Source organism: Ischnura elegans, chromosome 3, assembly GCF_921293095.1.
Source record: "Ischnura elegans chromosome 3, ioIscEleg1.1, whole genome shotgun sequence".
Classification (NCBI taxonomy): Eukaryota; Metazoa; Arthropoda; class Insecta; order Odonata; family Coenagrionidae; genus Ischnura; species Ischnura elegans.
Genome location: NC_060248.1, coordinates 13,833,528 through 13,855,585, shown reverse-complemented (window position 1 = coordinate 13,855,585; position 22,058 = coordinate 13,833,528). Strand labels below are relative to the sequence as shown.

General features: G+C 39.8%; 1 protein-coding gene across 1 annotated transcript in view; it reads right to left on the bottom strand.

Moving 5' to 3' along the window:
- Positions 1-22,058, bottom strand: part of LOC124154915 (sodium-dependent noradrenaline transporter-like) — a 188,303-nt gene that overhangs the window by 33,174 nt on the left and 133,071 nt on the right. The window contains exon 2 of the mRNA XM_046528688.1: positions 13,790-14,011. Coding sequence (XP_046384644.1) covers positions 13,790-14,011 — 222 coding nt within the window. The remainder of the gene's footprint in view (positions 1-13,789; positions 14,012-22,058) is intronic.

Here is a 22,058-nt window from a genome sequence, read left to right as displayed (position 1 = left end):
TCTTTCATTGGAATACTTTTTCGTGCTTGTTGCCTGATTTTTGCTGATTCAAAAACACTAATAAAATAATTATTAAACTCCTTGGCCAATGCCATGTCGTCCGTTATTACTTTATTATCTATAAGAAGCGACAATAATTTTTTGCTAGATGCCTCTTCACCAGACAACTCTTTAAATAATTTCCATTGTTCTCTGGAATTATTACGTAATTTTTCGAATTGATTCATGTAATAAATCTCTGGTTTGTCTCAAGTTCTTTCGCAAATTGTTTTTACTTTTAATGTATTCATTTCTTAAACTAACGTTATTTGGATGACGCCAACTTTTGTTAAATAAATAATTTTTTCTGGCAATCTGTGCTAACAGGCTATTAGTCATCCAGGGCTTTAATTTTTTGGAGTCTTTAGTAGTGCTGTAAGAAAATCTTGAAAATTCTAAACAAGAAGTAAGCTTCTCAATAATCAATTCGAATATTGTTGTCAACGCAGATGGACGCACGCGGGGCATATCCCGAAACCTCTCCGATGAATCAAATTCTATGTTTGGAGTCGATTGTCGGTCGCTCGGGCGGAAGACAAAAATAGCATACATTAATGCATACTTCTTCTCTTTGAGCCTCCATGAACCTCCTCGAATGGAAGTGAGTGTTGGTCGAGTGATCTGAAAGCAAAAGACGAGCGCCACGCACTCATTGAGACAAATGACTGCGACGACGCCAATTGACCCAGCGGCGACCCCTCCCCCCATCCACCTCCACTTCATTCGACCTTTCCTGCCCCCCCTTCTAACGAACAAAAGAGGGTCAGAAACGACCCAATGGCATGCTGAGTGTGTTTCCCCCTCTTTCTGTTTTAGCTGCACGCACTCTTGACGGGACTGCTCTGCCCTCGTCTCAACGCTTAAGGAGCACAACGCATGCCATCCACTCTCTCGACCGGTCGCATTTTGCCTTTCTTTTGTTGAAGTGTTAAGCCCGTTTCTATGGAAAAAATTGGCAAAAAGTCATACATAGCACTCACTCAAAGCGAGATTCCAGTGCCGTACGTCAGTTCATAGGAGAAATTGGCGCCGCGGAAGCTGTTGGAATTAGCACGGGGTCTGGTTGATTTTGAATGAACGGGAAAATTTGAGTGAAACATTGGAAGGCGCAGTGTGGTACGGTAATAGTAATATCATGTCTAGGCCCCCGTTACAAGGCCTTTGGGAATATTCCTTTGATGAGGCTAGTAGAAGCGCCACCAGTCCAAGAACCTATCGGGAGCATTACGCTGTTTAGAGCAGCATTGGATTTTTTTGTGGCAATAGATACTGGAAATGAGGTGAGGACCGTCTATGTAATGCCTGTATTGTAATACCGATCATATCCAAATGAAATGCTCGAAATTAATTGTTATTGAAAGTGTACAATGGTTTAATGTTGCAAGAGGGGATATGATTAAGGATTATGAAACATAGGGAGCGTTATCATTATAATCGCTTCGGTTCTGGAGTGAATTATTAGTCTAGAAAATTTAAGAAAAATAGGGAAAGTATATCACCTCTAATTGTGGCGCTTCCCCCAGGGGCGGATCCAGGATTTCTTCCTGGGGGGAGGGGGGACAAGCAAGGCCGTATCCAGGAGTTTGTTCTGGAGGTGGCACAAGGATACCTCGTAATACAAAACGAACGCAATGATAATGGGACCGTATTAAAAATCTTGCCTATTTTTTAAGGGTCTGGGGGGGGGGGGACGGGCCCTCGTACCCCCCCCTCCTAGATCCACCTATGACTTCCCCCAAACCCAAGAACCTGGTTCCGGAAAGGAACATGAGAGACAGCAGGCCGGAATGGGAAGTTATTAGGGTCTGATCCTTTCTGTTCGATTTTTTTGGGGCTGAACTTGATGAACATGGGAGACTATTCCTCTTTTTAATTGGAATTATTTCATTATACAGGGTGTCCCATTTATCTTGACCACCTGAAATAACTTTTTTTCCAGGTGCAAATTTGTTTACGGCTAACTCCGGTAAGTGGACGAGTTTCTTATGTTTTCATAACGCTGTTTAATGTTAATGGTCCACTGTGCTACATTTTTGAATAAGTCTTTAGGAGATGAAATGAATTGCCGAATAAAAAATATAGGGTGCCATTTAAAAAAGACATACCGCTGTTCATATCTTTGTAAATAACAAAGCTACAAGGAAGGCAATCATGCTGATTAATGTCCCCCTGACGGCTTATGGACATTTGCTTGACACATTTTCGAATTTGCACCTGGACAAAAAGTTATTTCGGGTGGTCAAGATAAATGGGAAAATATTGAACAAATAAATATGCACAGGCGGGTAAGAAAACGATTTTAGTTTGTCGCTATTAATAGATAGCTATGGGGAGTGTGGTATCCAAGTGGGCCGTGGGGTCCCTGGTTCAAATGTGGGATGAAAGCGTCGGACTCCCTACTTAAAAATCCTCCAAGGGTGGTCCAGGGAGGTGATGTGACTCGTGAATGTCACGCGTATGTGGTTAAGCCCGGAATGAACTCTACCTATACCTATCATGACCAACTCACGGGTTGTAATGATTAATATGAGCTACTCATTTCCTGAAAGGAATATAAAGTCTGGTTTATAGAAACAATTAACAATAGGTTGTTTTCCTATCATTGTTTTATTGCTTAAATCGAAATATTATTACTCCTGGAGTACGCATTTGACGCTGAAAGAAGATGGTTCGGGGTCCTCTTTTAAATATGGGATTTTTTGCGTCAAAACGAGAAATTTTCCTCTAAAAATCTGGGAATAACCTCAATCTTTCGTGAAATTATTATTTTTCCACGCGCTAATGAGTGGGTTCCCATCTTCCCCGTGGAAATTATTTGGTATTTTGACGATTTGTCTAGCTTCTCTTATCATGGGCATACCCATCGGGGGGCAGAAGGGGGATCTTTTAGAAGAATAATTAATTTTAGTTCCAAAAATTGTTTGAAAAATTTTCTTTTATATTCAAGAAAAGGGATATTAGTATAAATATGTAATAAAAATATTTTTTCCGTGCAAATAATTTTAGAAACTAATAAAGCGCTGTTATAATTTTGTGAAATTTTCGTTTCCATAACCTTTTCTGTGTCACATTCTGAACGACCTCGTCTTTCCCCCCTCTAGTTTTCTTCATGGTTAAGCCCTTCTCTCTTATAATTCAATAACATCCTTCCCGGGCCAAAGGGCAAAATTTCACCAGCGCCCTTCTAGGGAGAATACCAAGTGCAAATGCTCATTTGGCTATGGGATATTAGTGAAACATGCAGAGCGCTGAAAACACGTCTACCAGAGAGCAACTAAAAACAAACAGCTGATAGCATCGGCCATCGCAGAGCACGCCTGAAGTGAACGTGGACGCTGGATATCATTTGACGTCTCTATAATAGAAACGAAAGAAGATGCATGCTTCCCCCGAATTATTTGTATTTGATGTCGTGGAAATTATTAAAGGACCAAATGATTTCAACAGAGAAGATGAGTGTCCTCTCATTTGCGTGGGAAATAATAATTCTGCGAAAATTTGAGGATGTTTCATGATCGGCCGGGGAAAATTCCTCGTTTCGACAACCAACGTATCCTGTATAATCACAAAGAATTGATAAGGATCACGAAGCATTCTTCAATACTTCACCTGAGGACGCCAGCTGAATGAGTGGCGAAAATGTTGTGAATCTTTTTCAACACACGCGGACGGAGCCCCGAAATGCTGAGCTCGGCGTGGGGGTCGATCGATTTTGAATGAACGTGAAAATAAGCGTGAAACTTAAGAACTTTTATTTAGTTTTTTTTCGTGCGGTTTGCGCCCGTGTTTTGTTGGTTCTAACCGTAAATCGCTGCAGATTGCACCTCGGAATGAAAAATATCGTGGACGTAAAATGTCATTGGTAATAGAGTGGTTTCCCATTATTTTTTTATTGCCTAAATCGAAAAAATATTACTCCTGGAGTAAATATTCCTCGCTTATAGATTTTTCAAATGATGATTTCTATTTTTCGCTATTAAATGAAAAGTAAAAATTTTCAAGCGCGCGAAAACGCGGCGGCGAAGTATGAATGCTGGGAAAATCCCGTTTGACGTCATTCTGGTTCCCGATGCCGCCGTGTCAGGCCTACTTGGTGCGGGGCTATGAGCGCCGCTAAGATGCATGCTGATAGCAGGTAGGAGAGTACCCTGCTAGCAGGTAGCGCTTGGCTTAGATAAGGACTATTAATACCCTATCAAAAAAAGGAAAATTTCCGACCTTAGGCAGTTTTAATTGGTGATTATTAAGAGATGTTTCCCTGAGCTCTGCGCCTCATGCATGCATTGGTAATCTCAGGCGGTGTAAAACTTCAGACTACTAGTATAGAAACTAAATCCCTGTGACGTCACGTGGAGTGGAATCGCATGGGCGCCAATCTGGCCTTTTTCAAATGAGGATAAAAATTGACCATTGCCATTCGTCTAAACTAGGATTTCTAAAATGAAATAATTTGTATATAATGAATACACTAATGGTGGGTAACGAATCGAAATTAATGCCTTTCGTTTTCTTTGATGAAGGAAACTACCCTATTGTACGCCGGAAAAGAAATCGGAACAGATCAACTCAATAGGGTGATTTCGTTTTATTTTTTTATTGCCTAAATCGAAAGATTATTATTCCTGGAGCACGTATTTCACGCTTTTAGATTTTAAAATGACAATGTATATATTTTTCGCGATAAAATGAAAATTGAAAATTTTCAAGCGCGCGAAAACGCGACGCTTAAGTATGAATGCCGGGAAGTCTCTCCACGTGACGTATTTCTGGTTCCCGTTGCCGCCCTGCGAGGTGACCTTGAGGCGAGGCTTAGCGCTGATACGACGCGACGCAGGCTGCTAGCGGGTAGCCTAGTACCCTGCTGGCTGGTAGCGCTTGGCTTAGATAAGGACTATTAATAACTTATCAAACGAGGAAAACTTTCCGACATTACCCAGTTTTAATAAGTGATTGTTGAGACATGTTTCCCTGAGCTCTGCGCCTCATGCATGCATTGGTAACCTCAGACGATGTATAACTCCTATCTTCTCCTATAGAAACTAGGTCCTTGTGACGTCATGTGGAGTGGCATCGCATGGGCGCCAATCTGGCCCTTTTCAAATGAGGATAAAAAATGGACCATTGCCATTCGTCTAACCCGGTATTTCTAAAACAAAGTAATTTGTATATTATGAATACACTAATGGTGGGTAACCAATCGCAATCATTGCCTTTCGTTTTCTTTGATGAAGGAAACCACCCTATTCCAACACCTTATTTGTGTCTCTTTGCTCGGAAACATTGATTGAATTATTTTGGACGGATTATACAATTTTTTGGATAAGTTTCTCTCGCGTAAGATAAGATAAACTCGCGTAAATTAACTGCTCGTGTAAGTTCGTTATTACACTATAACGCATTGTATTTGGGTTCAGTTCGAGGACGCTCAAATCAATGGATGTGAATACGAAATTATAAAAAGCCATCAGCCGATTTTAAAAAAATCGACATCAGACGTGCGTGCAGGAGTCGCTTTGTTGAAGCTTTTAATGAAATGCTGCATTGTTGGAACAAAGTGAGGCGGGCAGGTGCAGTTTATTTTGCCAACGTTTTCGCTTCCATGCTAAGCGCTCCAGTTCACCTGTCGACACAAATATCTCCTTCGATATCTTTCATCTCTTTCTCTTGAATTCGAACTCGCGTATGTTCCGTTGTCCTCGAGTAATTACTTGTTAACTTCGTTTGCTCTGGATGAAACATTTGAGTCAGACGTAACCAGCAGCTCGGCATTTGCGTCGACTGCTGCTGAAAAGGAGAATACGTGGAGAATTCCTACTCCGTCCCTGTTAGAAGCATTAGTTCAGCGTCCATGTCGGTCTACTCTCGGTTTTCAAAACTGTCCGCACGGCAGCGAAGAGCACAGAATGATCCGTTTATTCTCAAAATTAGCTCTTGAGCGGTTGCATTCGCGACGACTAGCGCTTAAAAATTATGAACGTGATCGATCGTATCATCACGGATGTAAATATCGGTAAACGGCCCTAATTACAGTTGTTAAGGAAGAATGTGCTTAAATTCGGAAAATTAGGTTTTACCTGCTGAATGTTGGTGGAAACGGTTGTGGGTATCCTAGAAAAAAATCCGTGGAGTACTAAATATTCCACTCGGGGAGCATGCCGACATCTTTGAAAACCTGACGCCCTATATGATTTCCTTCCTCTCATCCTTTTAAGCGCTATTACTTCGTGTGCCGGAGTGATAGAAATACAATTTTTTCTTGGATTTGCGCTAAAATAGACAACAATTGAAATACATCAGAATATTGTTACTATAGTGTAAATAAGATGCCAAAGAAACGCTTGATTTTGGAAGCTCCTGAGGTCACCAAAGCATTTAAAGCTAACTTAAGTATCAAGATGGTCCGATTTTAATTGTATTCCCAGTATTTAAGAAAGCTTGTCACGAAGAAGCGTTTTTGTTAGTAAAAATTCATCTAAAACCACATCCAGCTCCGGAATGTCAAAAAATTTGCTTCTAATTATCACTTCTATGACATGGTTCGTCAATATGAGACATTATCTTGGCCATTTACGATCATTTATTCTACACAGATTGGCTGACACATCTAGCGTTCGGTATATGTTAGCACATATTTTTTACATCAGTTTTGATCATTGGAATATGTTTGCGCCCTCTCCCGTATCTCTCCTCTGTGCCTCACCGCTGTGCATGGGGATCAAACTCCGGACCTCCGATTTCGATGAGACCAGGGGTCGGGTGGTCGCCATCCAAAGATCCCTAAAGCCCCTCTTTAATTTACCTCTATAATCTGCGCTGAGCTGCTTTATTCGTGGGCCCACTTGACGGCGTCTTCTTCCATTGGCTTCCCCTCTATCTCTTCATTATTTTAATTGACGTCCTCTGCGTGACTCGAATCGCCCTACTACGTCCGTGGGAACTGTGGCGATGGAGCTGGCACCTAGGAACCGCACGTCGAAGCTATGTGCCTCTGTGCATAGAGCACGAGTATCTTTGTCTATTAGCAGGGTACGATTAAGATATGCGCGTATTTTTTTTAACATAATTTTGTTTTCATTGTTGATGCATTTCCAGGCGAACCTTTGATTCAACGGAAATGATGCATTAATCGAATTACGATTTCCGCGCACCCAAAAATAAGCCTTTCTCTCAACTTCCAAACTTTTTTTTTTTCAAACAGCGCCCAAACCAAAAGCATTTTAATATTTTACCAAACTTTGGGAAAATGAATTTTTAAAAATTGACAAAAGTATATTCATAATAGTGCGTTAAGTACTTTTTTTCAAATACTCAAAAACATGATCTAGTCTCAAATTTCAATCGATACAAAAAAGTGAAAGCGTGGAAAAATGTTACAGCTGATTCGCCAATTCCCAATGATCTGAAAACACATATTCGTTCCCAATAGGGTAGTTTCCTTCATCAAAGAAAACGAAAGGCATTGATTGCGATTCGTTACCCACCATTAGTGTATTCATAATACACAAATTATTTGGTTTTAGAAATCCCAGTTTAGACGAATGGCGACGGTCAATTTTAACCGCCTTTGAAAAAGGTCAGATTGGCGCCCATGCGATGCCACTGACGTCACAGGTACCTAGTTTCTATACGAGTAGATAGGAGTTTTACATCGTCTGAGATTATTAATGTATGCATGAGGCACAGAGCTCAGGGAAACATGTCTTAATAATCACCTATTAAAACTGCCTTAGGTCGGAAAGTTTCATTCGTTTGATAATGTATTAATAATCCTTATTTAAGCCAAGCGCTACCTGCTAGGAGGGTACTCTGCTACCTGCTAGTAGCCTGCATCCTGATGAAGTATGTAAACCAGAACTATATTGACGTCATCAACTTATGAAAAGTGGGTGGCAACTTAACTCGCGTTGATATTTTATTTTCATATTTCTAAGAAAATGCCTGGATGAGGTAAGATACTTTATGTTATCGGCGAAAGAGGAGGGGGAGAGAGTGTGGTGAACAATCTTTCAATTCGGTTATTAGTAGGTGCGCAGTTTGTGGGTTGGACGGGGGAAGGGGTTGGGGCTATTTTTATTCCCCGTTCGCCCGGGGCCTCTTCTGCTCCCAAGGTTTCCCATGTCGCAAATTTATCGGATCGCTCTCTATTGGATCAACTTTGGTGGTGCGGAAGATCGGTGGCGCCTCTTTCGGCCGCCGCCGCAAAGTGACGACGGGATTTCGCAAGGGAAGGGGGTGGGGGAGGGGGTTTGAGGGACGACAAACTTGCCCAATTATGGACGTTAATCGACGGAGGGAGGGGGGAGGAGCATGAGGAGAAAGGGGTAGGCTCCCGCTCGCTCATTTACAGTCCCCGTTCGAAGGACCCGTTCAGCCATCCCTCGCATTCAAAAGCACCTCAAGAGCTCGGAGTTGCTTTATGGGAGGGCTGCGTCGATTAAAAAAAAAGAAGCTCGCTAAGCCCCGTTCCTTTATAAACCTTTGATATACCTTCCTTCCTCCGAAAACTTTATCATGAATCACAATATCGAGCTCCATCTTGTGGAATTTCTCCGTCACGAGGGAGGGTATTACGAAAACTTTTCCCCGGGACCTAATTTTGAATATTAGTCGGCGATGCTCGAACACAATGTCATATTAATACGTCTTCTTTCTTCGCCAAACTCATTTCTTTCAATCATCTCCCATCCTTAAGTTTATATATCCTATCGTCTGCCCTATTTGCCAATATTCGGCCTCACGGATGTTACTGTTATATATTGACGGGAAAAAATTCCATTCAAAAGATCGTAATTCTTTCGCTGCATTCATTTTCTTCATCATATTTAATTGAAATTTCTAATTTTGCATACAGAAAGTCGTGAAAAGGCCTTTTGTAGGTTTAATTACGCGCAAAAAGGGTTAAAGCCAAAATTACTTTCTACAGGTTTCGCACGAACATCATAGGTATGTTTGAAAATTCGACATGCGTAACGACTTCATTCCCGTGAAAATCGCGATAGAGGTAATGTCACATAAAATTGATGAAATCTCTCATTACTATGAATATCTGCTTTGCAATTCAATTTGCCCTCCATTTTGCGTTGGATAATCAGACTAAAGTAACTTTATTGTGGAAAGAAATTATTTTTTACACAAATTCAAATAACTGTTGCCCCTAATAGCCATTTTCAACCGAAGACATGTATGCTAGCTATCATAAGATCATATTCATTGGAGATCAACTCCCAACATAAGTTTTACTATTCAAACTACACCCGGCGTTGGCCGGAAATGATTGTACACAGGGAAGTGGGAAACTTGGAACTTGGGATTCATTGTCACAATGCAGAATTTTAATGTTACGAGCGTGCTGCGCCCGCTCCCAGCGGGCTTCCCCCGCTCTTTTCAATGCAGGTCCACAGAGGGATAGGCGAGTTTCTAATTTTAAAATGTAGAAAAAAAGGCAGGGTCTTATGTACAAATTTAATTGGAATGTCCATGTACAAATTGAGGTCAGAGGACCTCTTTAAACACAACATTGGAAGTAATTACACTATCCTCTGCTAAACGCACATGAAGATTCATACTTACGTATCAACAGGAGACTTGAATGTGGAATCAGCCGGATTTTGATAAAAGTTAATTAAAGAATGCGAGATATTGTTGCAAATGAACAAATGTATCAGTTTGTGCACCGTTAACGTCAGGAATATTTACCGTTTTTTTTTTAATTATTTAAAAACCAATTTTAGGAAACAATAGCAATATTTAGGAAGTAAGATATGCCGTCGCACGTTCTCTGATAAATTCTGTGCATTTTGATACCTCATTTTGTAGAGTTTGGTTGCGTATAAGTTGAGAAAAAGGTATCTATGCAGTGGAAATAATATAGAGGATATATGAGTGTGTAAAGAGGTGTGCCTACCCGGTAGGATGTCCATCCGCAGAAATTGTATTACGTGACGTAACAAACGGCAATCAGAAAACGACGCAAAGGACACGTCAAAAAAGAAACCTAAAGTAGCTCCACGGGGTTCGATAATATGAGATACACCTATTTACTGATTTTGGTTGCAATTTTTGAAGCCATGTGAAAACGCATATCGGAAAGACAAACAGACATCTTCTTTTATATATATTTATACATATAGATATCGATGGCTAAGTTCTAACAACACGTATCTCAAAAAGAATAACTTATTAGTGGAGCAAAAAAATGTTCAATTTTTTAAATTGCATACAATTTTAATTGAAATGAAAAACCAAAAATACATAAAACTGAAAAAGTCTACTGTCATTTCGATCTGTTTTTAAACCTAAATTACACTATCCTCTGTTAAACGCATATGATGACTCATACTAACGTATCGACAGGAGACTTGAATGTGGAATTAGCCGCATTCTGATAAAAGTTAATTAAAGAATGCGAGATATAGTTGCAAATGAACAAATGTATTCTCTTCCAGCCTCACCATCGTTTACCGAAAATTCTTCCCTCTTACACCGTTTTCAACATCCCCTCCCCGCTATGTACTCCCTCCATCCATACCTTCTGTGTCCTCCGTATCTCATCTAAAAGCTGCCTCTCCTCACCCACCATGTCCAGCACTTCGTCGTTCCTCCTACTCTTCTTCCACTTTACCTTCACCATTCTTCTCCTCACGCACATCTCGAACGCCTCCACTCTTTTCTCGTTTTCCTTGCTAAGCGTCCATGTTTCGATTGTCAAATAGCATTTGGTTCCCTTTCGGCTTACGTCATATGTCCCTTAATAGACCAGCCACAAACACACTGGCTGTTTCCCTGTATAAGCAAATTATTTCGCCGACTAAGACAGGTTTGCTAGGAGGATTTTGCATATTACCCAACTTGGTTATCCCTCATCAATCCACGGTTAGACCTATTCGCTTTCAGTCTATCTATAAATCCTTTTCTTCGGTCACCTAATATCCGATTTAAACCACGAATGTCCTCACCTTCGTTATCACAAGCGTAGCTCCAAAACACAGAAAAGCGTGAGAGATGGATGAAAAATTTACTGTATAAAATTAAAAATTGAGTTCAAAACGTTCAGAGTTACTTTACAAGCAGTCTAAATAAAATGGACGCTGTGGAGTGATGTAGTGTATACATTGACTAATTATTTCCAAGGATGGACTGAAGGCATGAATGTGGATTCTTTTAGGGAGTTAAAAACATTGATAGTGGCTTATGAAATGAAAACAGAAGTTCCAATAGGGGTACGAGATCACCAGTTAGACGAATGGCCAAATTTCAAGGATCCGAATGTGTTGGCTGAGAAATTGGATAGTTCTTGTGCCATTAGGGAAAGCATGGGACGGAAAGCCACGGATTATTACATGAAGGAATAACAAAGTAAAAGGGTCCAGTTTACAAAGTCAAAGGTTTTCCATGAATTCTGATGAAATAAGACGTGACGAAAAGCTGTCTTAACTTTCCCTTTCTGGGCTTACTTAGGCGGGTTACACACAGGTGTCGTAAGACACGTGTCTCAAGACACGTGTCGTGTCTGATCAAATTTCATGAGACATGCATGTCTTTTATACTTGTCTCTGTCGTTTGTTGCATGACCGTAATTGTCGGTTGTTGCTGTCAGTCGAGTGCAAAATGTCATCCGAGGAGGATGAAGTGATGTTATTACTTGGAGTTGTGAGACGAAGGCGTCGTCGGCGTAGGTTTTACACACTCGATATTGGACCCACCCCTACTGGACTGCCAATGTTCAAATGGACAAAATCACAATGTGTACTAAAGAAAAATAACTCACGTTGTACTGTTGCTAAAATCACGTTGTACTACTGCTAAGGCGTCGCCACAGACTGAGCGGGGAGTGCTGGCTGTGGCAGGGGCGCATGCGCGGGGTGAGGTCTCGCGCGACATGTCTTACCAAACACCGGCAAACCGGTACCGTGCGACACCTGTCCGATACTTAGATGATGCTTCGAACATCTGTCGCAAGCAGTGCGTAAGCTCTGATTTGACAACACATGTTCGTTTCACGTGCGACATGCCTCGGACACGAGATTTGTCGTAGACATCATGTCTACGACACTAGTGTGTAACCCGCCTTAGTTTAAAAAAAAAGTCTCTCTCCAAGTGCTGCGGGTGTGATTCCACTCAAAATTTCAATGGGTACTCAAGCGGGGTCTCAGTAAGATTTTATTCTGTGATGTAAAAATGTTTAGAAAAAGTTCTTCAAAGGGCGAAGGATAACTGTAACGTTTGAAATTACAAGAAAACTGTTTTTTTTTTGTTGTAAGGCATTTGTTGACAAAGAGAGGATAGGGGGATATTGTTGAAAAGATTAGCAAAGGGGAACGTTGTTTGAAGGAGTGAGACGTTTAAAAACTGTAATTTGAAGTAAATAAAGAGGATATTTGAAAAAAAAACAATCGTCTGACGTTCGTCACGTTGTAAGGGTAATCCATTTGCCACTAAGTAAGAGCTGTGCCCTAGAAATTGGTGCATTAGTGCCGTAACCGGTTGAGCAAATAAAAAAATTGAGGAGGCAGTTAGGGATAATTTGTAAAACGCTTCGTAAAAACCTAACTTAAACGGCAGAATGCTTTATTAACAGTACAATTCATATATCTGTGCAGAGCGTTAGAGGAGGCAGGAGATATGAATGTTAAAAACGGTGTTGGAGGGTAGAATGTTGGGTGAACGAGGAAGGAAGAGTATAGAATTTTGAGATAGAATGAAAGGGAGTAGACCTTATTGTGAAATCAAGAAGGATGTTCCTGTTGGGAGGCGAAATTGGAGGAATACTTGAGAATTTCATTTCTCGGCATTGTCGGGACGAGACTCTCGGCGCGGCGAGAGTCTCGCCTGGGTCGAGAGTCTTGACGAGACTCGAGAAGTCTCGCCCCTTCGAGATTTCTCGACAACGATCGAGACTACCGGGCAAGGCGAGAATTTCCGACGAATACCGCAATCAGTCGATGATAGAGTTTACCAAGGTATTTCTTGCGACTTTTATGGATTTATTCACATTATAAAAATATTTTATTTTATGATTTACCCTCTGCATCCAATTTTTTAAAGAGTGTGCACGATGCTAATAGAGTTCTCAACGAGGGATTTGGAAAAAAAAATTATTTCCTTTTCCTGACCTCAGTATTTAATATAAAATTTGAATCTTGGAGTGTGCGTCTTTAAATTGAAACGTAAATTTTGCCGACGTTTCCGTTTATTTACAAACCATTATCAGGGCTTAAAATGAAATTCAGCAGATAACTTTGATACATAGGCATGTTAAAGGGTTACATCAACGTTTCCTGTTATATTAATATAATAAAAAAGAAACATTCACTTGTAAATTAACAAAAAAGAAGAGATCATAGTCTAATTTTATAGAATTTTAAATATCTTTTTGCGATGTTTATTTATGGTAACTAAGGGTCATGGTTACCTGTTACTTTTGGTTAATTAAATAATAATATATGCTTAAGTTGTCAATGTCGATCTTATATTACAACCATTTTTAGTTTTGGAAATATATAAGATGTCTTAAAGTAATATTTTTGTTAAATTATTTTCAATGACTAAAATAGAAATAGTTTTAATTTTTTCAAGGAACCGGGAGTCTCGACGGGTGTCGAGCAATCTCGAAGGGGCGAGACTTCTCGACTCTCGTCAAGACTCTCGACCGAGAGTCTCGTCCCGACAATGCCGAGAAATGAAATTCTCGTCTCGACCGCCGAGGCTCTCGGGTGGTCGAGAGTCTCGCACAGCCCTAGTTCGTACTCACCGCCTCCGTTTCGGTAGCAGAGGTAAGGGAATCGCCACACGTTGGCCAGGTCGACGGCGAACCCGATGATGGAGAGGAGGAAGTCCGCGCCTCTCGTCCACGTCTCGCGGCCGTCGTCCTCGCTCTCCACCGCCACCACGACCACCACCTCGCCCCCACCTCCATCCACACCGCCCACCACCCGAGTCTCCACCTTCCGGCCCACCCCACCGTCCGCCGTCCCTGGAACCACAAGACATAGCACCATCAATAAAAAACAATCTCAGCGAATGCAAATATGTGCAGAAATTTAGAAATTTTCTTCAGCGAATGGGGTAGTTTCCTTCATCAAAGAAAACGAAATGCATTGATTCGTTACCCACCATTAGGGTTTTCATAATATACAAATCATTTGGTTTTAGAAATCCCAGTTTAAACGAATGGCAATGGTCAATTTTAACCTCATTTGAAAAAGGCCAGGTTGGCGCCCATGCGATGCCACTCCACGTGACGTCACAGGGACCTAGTTTCTACACGAGAGGATAGGAGTTTTACATCGTCTGAGATTACCAATGCATGCATGAGTCACAGAGCTCAGGGAAACATCTCCTGATAATCACTTATCAAAACTGTCTAAGGTCGGAAAGTTTCCAACGTTTGATAAGGTAGTTACTATCCATATTTAAGCCAAGCGCTACCAGCTAGCAGGGTACTCTGCTACCTGCTAGCAGCCTGCGTCGCATCAGCGCTCAAGCCTCGCCCCAAGGTCACCTCACTTGCGGCAGCGGGAACCAGAACGACGTCACACGGGATTTTCCCATCATTCCTACTTTTTCGCGAGCTTGAAAATTTTCACTTTTCGTTTAATCGCGAAAAATACACGGAAGAAAAAGTTTAGTTAGAACTATCGAATTCTGATAAAATTTATCAAACTTTTGGGTTCATATGGCACATTGAAAAATTCAGTAATTATTACCAAACCAGTTTGATAAATTCTATCAAACTGATTTGGTAATTGTTACCGAAATGGCTACAGCAGTTCGATAAATACTATCAAAATCGAAAGGGTAATAAAACCGACGTAGCGTGCACATGTTAAAGATTTTCAACCCAGAAAACACTATTCTGATTGAAAATCATAAAATTAGGAGTTTGACGTAAGTTTCTGTAAAAGAAATACAAAAAAAAGTGGAAAAATAACAAGCCTGCATGAAGCATTGAACGTGGGCCCCCCGCGTGGTAGCAACGTACTCTAACTACTAGACTAAATCGGTTGCCATAATAATTACTTATTTGAACGCTATAATATATTATCATTGTAAGTATTTAACCTTTGTTTTGAAATGTGAATAAGGTGTGACTACAGTTTCCTTTTGTATGCTTAAGAGGAATACTTGATGCACACAATTGCATTACGTAGTTACTCCTTATGAATGTCTAGTGCAGATGCGCAAGAAAACTTTATTTGCAGGCTTTATACATCGATATACAGGGCTATTCTGTAACAGATAGCGGCTCCGCTATCACGACGAAGATGCTATTTCTGGCGCAATATTACGCCCCCCCGATTCACTATCTCAAAATAGCGGCCCCTAAGCGGAATTAGGGGTCGCTTTATAGCATCGACAATAACGCCAGCATTTGGCTCGCGTTATTCCGATAGCGGCCCCTACCAGGGGCGGAGTTTTGTACACATCCAATCATATTTCTCGATTCTTTGCAATAAACAAATGAGACACTCCGAAAACGCAGCAGGATACTCGGCAGCCCGGGAAGAAGTTAAAAATACGATGTGGCTTGTGCTTGGATATTTTGCTCTTTTTCTATCGGATATTTTCTAGCCTAACTAATAAGCGTTTACATTCAAGGGTTCAACAGTCGACAACGGAAGAATATCGCCAATTTTTGAGCTTAATATATCGGAATTTACAAGTATAATTGTCTTGAAGAGGACTTCGTCCGCTACGCACTATTCGTTCACCTACGCCTATTATGATTATACTCTTATGATTAGTGGTGACGAAATTATTTTTACTAGTACGTTCATCTTCAGCCACGGCTTGTTTACATCGTTTGTCTCATTGCTCACCGTAATTCTACGATGTCCACAGTTAATCCACAGTTGTCCACATGGGTAATTATTTAATTATAAAACATATTTGTCACTTGAAATCACATTTTAGGCCATTTAAAATACATCCGTTGAGGAAAACAGCTGTTTTCTAGATTACGCGGATGTCATGGAAGGAATCATCGCGAGTGTTGTGATTGTGAACTCGTGTGACATACTTTACGGTTTCTAATACCAATTCCTCGAGCAATGATTATGGAAGTGTTATCATGTTTGCATTTTGATACCATTTCCATGTTACTTCAAACAACTATTAGCGTTGATATGACTCGGACTAAATATACTAGTGCAGTGTAAATTTGTGATATGCCGCAAGAGGAATGATGTTGAAATGAAATATATGCAGTTTTATGATGAATAATTCATTAAATGTTTCCTCGTTTCGAGCAATCATTCTGTTTATTTGCCCCTTTCTTCCGTTGGAAATCACGGTACGTACTTATTAGTATATATTAGTATGCATTGTCAATTGCAGCGGTGCTGTGTGATAGAATGCTCGCAAGGGCATTTATTAAGGTAGGAGAGATATGTTAAATCCCATTCTCTGCTGATGAGCTTGATCATAAATACTGTAAGAAATTTTCGTCGTCTGCAATGCGCGGAACTGTTTTCGACCGTCATTTGTATCTTGGGGTGCGTTCCGAATCACGCATCATGCGCATCAACGCATGACCTTGATGCAGCCGTTCCGAAATTGCATCAAGGCATTGATGCGCTTATGCTGATGCGTGATTCGGAACGGCTTGATGCGATATGAGCGGGAAGTATTCCGCCGTTCAAAATACCCGCAGGCACCAGTGCTGGAAGATAGTTCGGGTTAAGCGATAACAAAATGATTGATATGCCGAAATTTAATATGCATAGTACTTATGATGACGAAAAACGTTTATTTATGCGTATATTAATACTTAATTATGTTCATTACGGTCGTTCGAAAGTTCCAAGCCATAACTTGCAACTCATATTTACTTAAAATAATGATAGACTGAGCGAATTGACGGGAATTTATGCAGCTAACTCGAAAAACGGTCAATAAGGAAGCGTAGTGTATAGTATATCACAGCCGTCAGTGAGTTTTACAGGTCAAATTGTTTTGAAGAGACGATTTTTACGATCAATAGTACGTAGATTTAGCTGCTAGTTATCAATTTATGGCTTTCCGATAAGACATACAACTTGCAAAAAATTTTTTTCATAAAAATCGGGAACAAATACTTAAAAACTCGATAAAATTTTCACAAACGCTTTTTCATACTGCATATATAATGCTTAAAAATAAACTCCAAGACATTTTTATTTAAGTATTCTACCGCTTGGTATTAAGGTAGGTTTGCATGGAGCATTCCAAAAGTCCCTCTCTGCCCTCATGGACTTCCCTCCTGAATTCACAACTTCACCCTTTTCATGCTATCTAAAAATCCTATTCTCTCCTTTGTTTACCCAACATTCTATCCTCTAATAGTGTTTTCAACATCCATTCCCAGCTCAGTACTCGCCTAATCCATACCTCCTGTCTCCTTTGAATTCTATCCAGTAGCTGCCTCTCCTCACTCAACATGTCTCGCACTTTGACCTTCTTTCTTCTCACAGTCCACTTCACTTTCTCCTTACCCACATCTCGAACACCTCCAATCTCTCCCATTCTCCTCCCTAAGTGCCCATGTTCCCACACTGTAAAGTGCTATACTCCAGATCAAAATGTTACAAATTTATCAACCAATGTACTGTCTGTAAGTAAGCTAGTTAAAAAGACACAGCTGTCTTGTTTAATGAATCTGGGTACAGCTTATTTGATGCCAGATCTTTGGAAGTAAAAGGAGTGATCTAGCCACTAGTTTTGAAGAAAATGGCATATGTTGTCAAGATTTGAAACAATTCAGAAAGTAAAAGTAATGCAACTTGTTACGTAGGATTGACTGTCAAAGTAGTAGAGGGCTGTTTACTATGTCTGTGGATAATAGTAGCAGACTTGTGACAGAGTAACATGCAGGTTATAAAGTGGTTGTCAGTGGTGTGGATTGTCCCCCTAATAATAAATTTCAGCCTTGTATAGCATATGTTGATGGCAATTTAGCAAAGAAATGATTCGAGATAAGTGCTAGAATGGAAGCTGTATGTAATAAATTAAGTCTGATTCTCTCAGAATTGTGTGGTCTGATGGTATTATAGGTGAAAATATATGTATACTATTTATGTAAAATATATGCTCACCTTCACTGATAACTGCACAAGAAAGGTTTTTGTTTTCTTTATTAAAAGTAAGGAGTCTCATTTTGTCCACAATGCTATAGAATTTTTAAGGCAAGCATGGAGAATGAGACAGGGAACAATATGAAATGCCAGCATACAGATTATGGGGGTGAATATATGGGTCAGGCATAACAGGGCAGGTTAAGGGCATGAGCAATAAAATATTAAACTACAAAATCTTATAATCTTCAAGCAGAAATGATTAGCTGAGCAAATAGAAAGCTAGGTACAAACTCTCTGGCACCAATTTACTAAAATATTATTGGGTTGAAGCTTGTTGAGCAGCGGTATATCTTGAAACAGTACCATCCAAAGCAGGAGAGAATGCATTACCAGAGGAGAGATGGTCTGAACGAAAATTTAATCGAAGACATCTAAAAGTATTTGGATGTATTTTCTATGCTTATGTGGATAAAGAGCAATGAAATATGCTGGATGCCGAATCCAAAAAGTATTGGCAATTGTCAAAAATGGTATTTTTTGGCTGACCCTGATATAGCGGGAAGATTCATCGAAGCAAGTGATGTAGTATTCTTTGTAAATATGTTTAGGGAGCTCAAACCTGTCCAAATATCTCTTGGTAACTCTTTTATTCTACCTCGGCTCTTAGGGGGATAAGGGATAATTAGTTACTAGCCTCAACCTGACAGTGGAGAGAATGGCAGTGCTGCACTCACAAAGGTACCCAAGAAGTGAGGGGAATATCAGAATATCAAGTAATGAAGACTCCATCCCTGAATCAAGTTGTGAGGGTAATGACAAAGTTCCAACTAATGTAGACACTAGTTTTGAGAGTAATCAAGGAAATGAGTCAGTGTTTGGAAGCGAGGGAGGAGAAGCAGAAGAGACGTTTTCTTTGAAAAATGGAGTGGCTCGAAAATTACCAGATCACATAATCTCCTTGTCACCTACTAACTTCACCTGCAATCAACCTTTGTCTCATAGAAGCAGGTTTGAATGTAGCTCCTGCAGTGACCCAAAAACTTTTCCTGATGTTCCATTTCTAGTTTTGATTGGTATTCTTATGTATGCAATGATTTGTACAAGGCCAGATCTCGTCTTTGCAGTGTCAAAGTTAAGAAGGTTTATTGATGATTTTACAATGCAATACTGGGCATATGCAAAGAGTATATTAAGATATTTGATGGGAACTATAAATTATCTTACTTCTTATTCTTAGTCAAGAACGTTTCTGGAGGGATACACAAATGCTGACTTTGCCATTGACAAAATAGATTGAGTATCCTGTACTGGATACATGACAAGTTAGTTAATGGAGCAGTAGCTTGGGAAAACAAAAAGCAGTGCTGTGCAGTGGCTATGTGTACAATAGAAGGCGAGTATGTAAGTTAGGCAGCTGGAGCAAAAAATGGTATTGTACTCTCCAGAATTATAAAAGAAATCGTTGGAAAGAACTGCATTAAAAAACTTGGTACTGATGTGGTGCATGTATGCAATGATGACCAGTCTGCAGTAAAAAATGCAAATTGTGGAGATGGAAGGTCAAAGAACAGAGGTTAGACATCATTTTGTTAAAAACTCTGTTGCCAAAGGAAAAAATAATTGCTGATTACATGTCAACAAAATACGGTAGCAAATGGGCTTAACAATGGTAAGCATTTGAACTGCATTAATGAATAGAATTTTGTAGCTGATGGAAGCAACTAGTTGAAGGGAGGTTGTTGTGCTCGTAACCTATAGTTGCAAAGTTAAGAAATAAATAGCTGCAACATATTAAAATAGTTCTTGGAGTGTAGGTCAATGTCTCATTTTCGCAACATAGGTACATATTTTACTGTTCCGAGTCCATAAAACAGCCTAAATCACAATAAAATTAAGTACATTTTGTGGATTGGATAGTTGGGCATTGTCCATTTACTTAGAGTGGCATTCATCAAAGAGAATTTAGCATTTCCTTCTGATCTTACAAAATTTTATACGGTGTAATTATGACTGAAAATTGAACGTAAACATTGAAAACCTGTAATCAATATAGTTATGGTGATTTCCGATGTTCAATGTTTTTGTTTACTTTTCAATGTTTGATGATGAAGCTTCTTAAGACAAATACCCAAGTTCAAATGAAAACCATTTTGGAAACCCATTACTTTTGATAAAATTGATAGAAGTGTGCCTTTACTTGGATAGCATTTAGGAGGACACTGAAAATAAGTTGGCCGCGTCATCAATGCGTCGATTAAAGAGTATTTGGAGCCAATTTATAAACTAACTGCAGTAGGTACTGCAATACATATTTATCCGGGCTTACCAAATCACACGCTATGAAAAAATAATTGCACTCAACACTCAATCAACTCGATGGGGTTCTTCAAGCACACATCACTGTAAATCAAGCACACACCCATGATCCTTGCATAAATAGATTAATTGATGATGTTATTTATCACGGCATCACTACTCTGCGAATGTCCCTTTACTTGTGGTACCATAACGTGAACTAATCTCTTTAGCAGGGGAAAATAAGTTTAGTACCTACCGAGCAAATTCACTTGCAGTGAATGTATAGTTTCGCACATTAAATAGCTATTAAACGTTTGGCAAAATGGCAATAATCTGCAACATATATGCCTTCAAATGATAGACCAGTGAGATTATGCAAAGCGTAAGCAATTCTAATATTCCGACGAACAAAGTCTTACATTGTTATTTTGAAGATACTATTTTATACTATAAACCACAGTCTCTGTGCTATAAACACTCCCTGATGTAGCTTTTCTATTTTCACAATATAACGTTAAAGTGTCGAAAATTTCCACACGTTAGTGTACAGAAGCAAAATTACGGTTAAAACTACCACGCCTGCATATCAATGTGTGAGATTATAGATCGTATTTTGCATTTTTACCACCAATGAAATTAATAATGGTTGTAAACAAGTTACATACACGCACACTTCAATGCAACGGATATACATTTTCCCATTTTCAATTTTATATGGACTAATTATTTCAAAAACTAATATCTATAACTCCTTAAACTCTTTCCTACGATAGTAGAAGCACAATATAGTCGTGTAAACACCCTATGCAAACACAAAACACCAGTCACAATTTTAAAGGTTGCGCCCATTTTCGCCTTCGCATCAACTGCATCAAGAATTTCTGATGCGAGCCGATGCGAGTTGATGCTTCCGAAACCTCGAAATATGCTCGATGCAGGGCCGCATCAATGCGCATCAATGCTTGATTCGGAACGGCCTGATGCGCATCGATGCACATGATGCGTGATTCGGAACGCACCCTTGCTCTCGGAGATCTTGGATTTGCAGGTAATATCATAAAACCTAAAATTGGCTTTCGCTGACCGCTAGATAACGATGGAATAATTAAAAAATAGATATTTTAATCATTATTATGTCTAATAATTAGATATTTATAAATAACTTAATGAGTTACTCGACTTGTATTACTTGCCCTACACTTATTTTCATACCGACTACAGATTTCACGGGGGCGATATATTACGCCCCCCAAAATCGGCGTAATATAACGCGATGCAATTTGCAGAATCAAAATCGATGCCATTTGAAAGAGGGAAATAGCGGCGGCGCAATAAAGCGCCCCCAAGATACAGAATAGCCCTGATAGAGATAGCTTTAACGTGCTGGGTGATATCCTTAGCATGGATTGGGTCTAGTATCACGGCTTTTATCACATGTTATTAAACATGATCGCGAATAATTATACCTCAGGCATACCTCTAATTAAAGTTTTAATGTGTCGAAACACACAAACATCTCCTTACAGCTTAAATATCTATGATAATATGCTATTCAATCAATGTCTTTGATGCACCAGCTAACGGGTAGTATTGCAATTTAAAGCAGGAAAAAACAGAAAAATGAACGTAAACAAAATTAAAACGTTATCGCCATCACAAATAATGAAA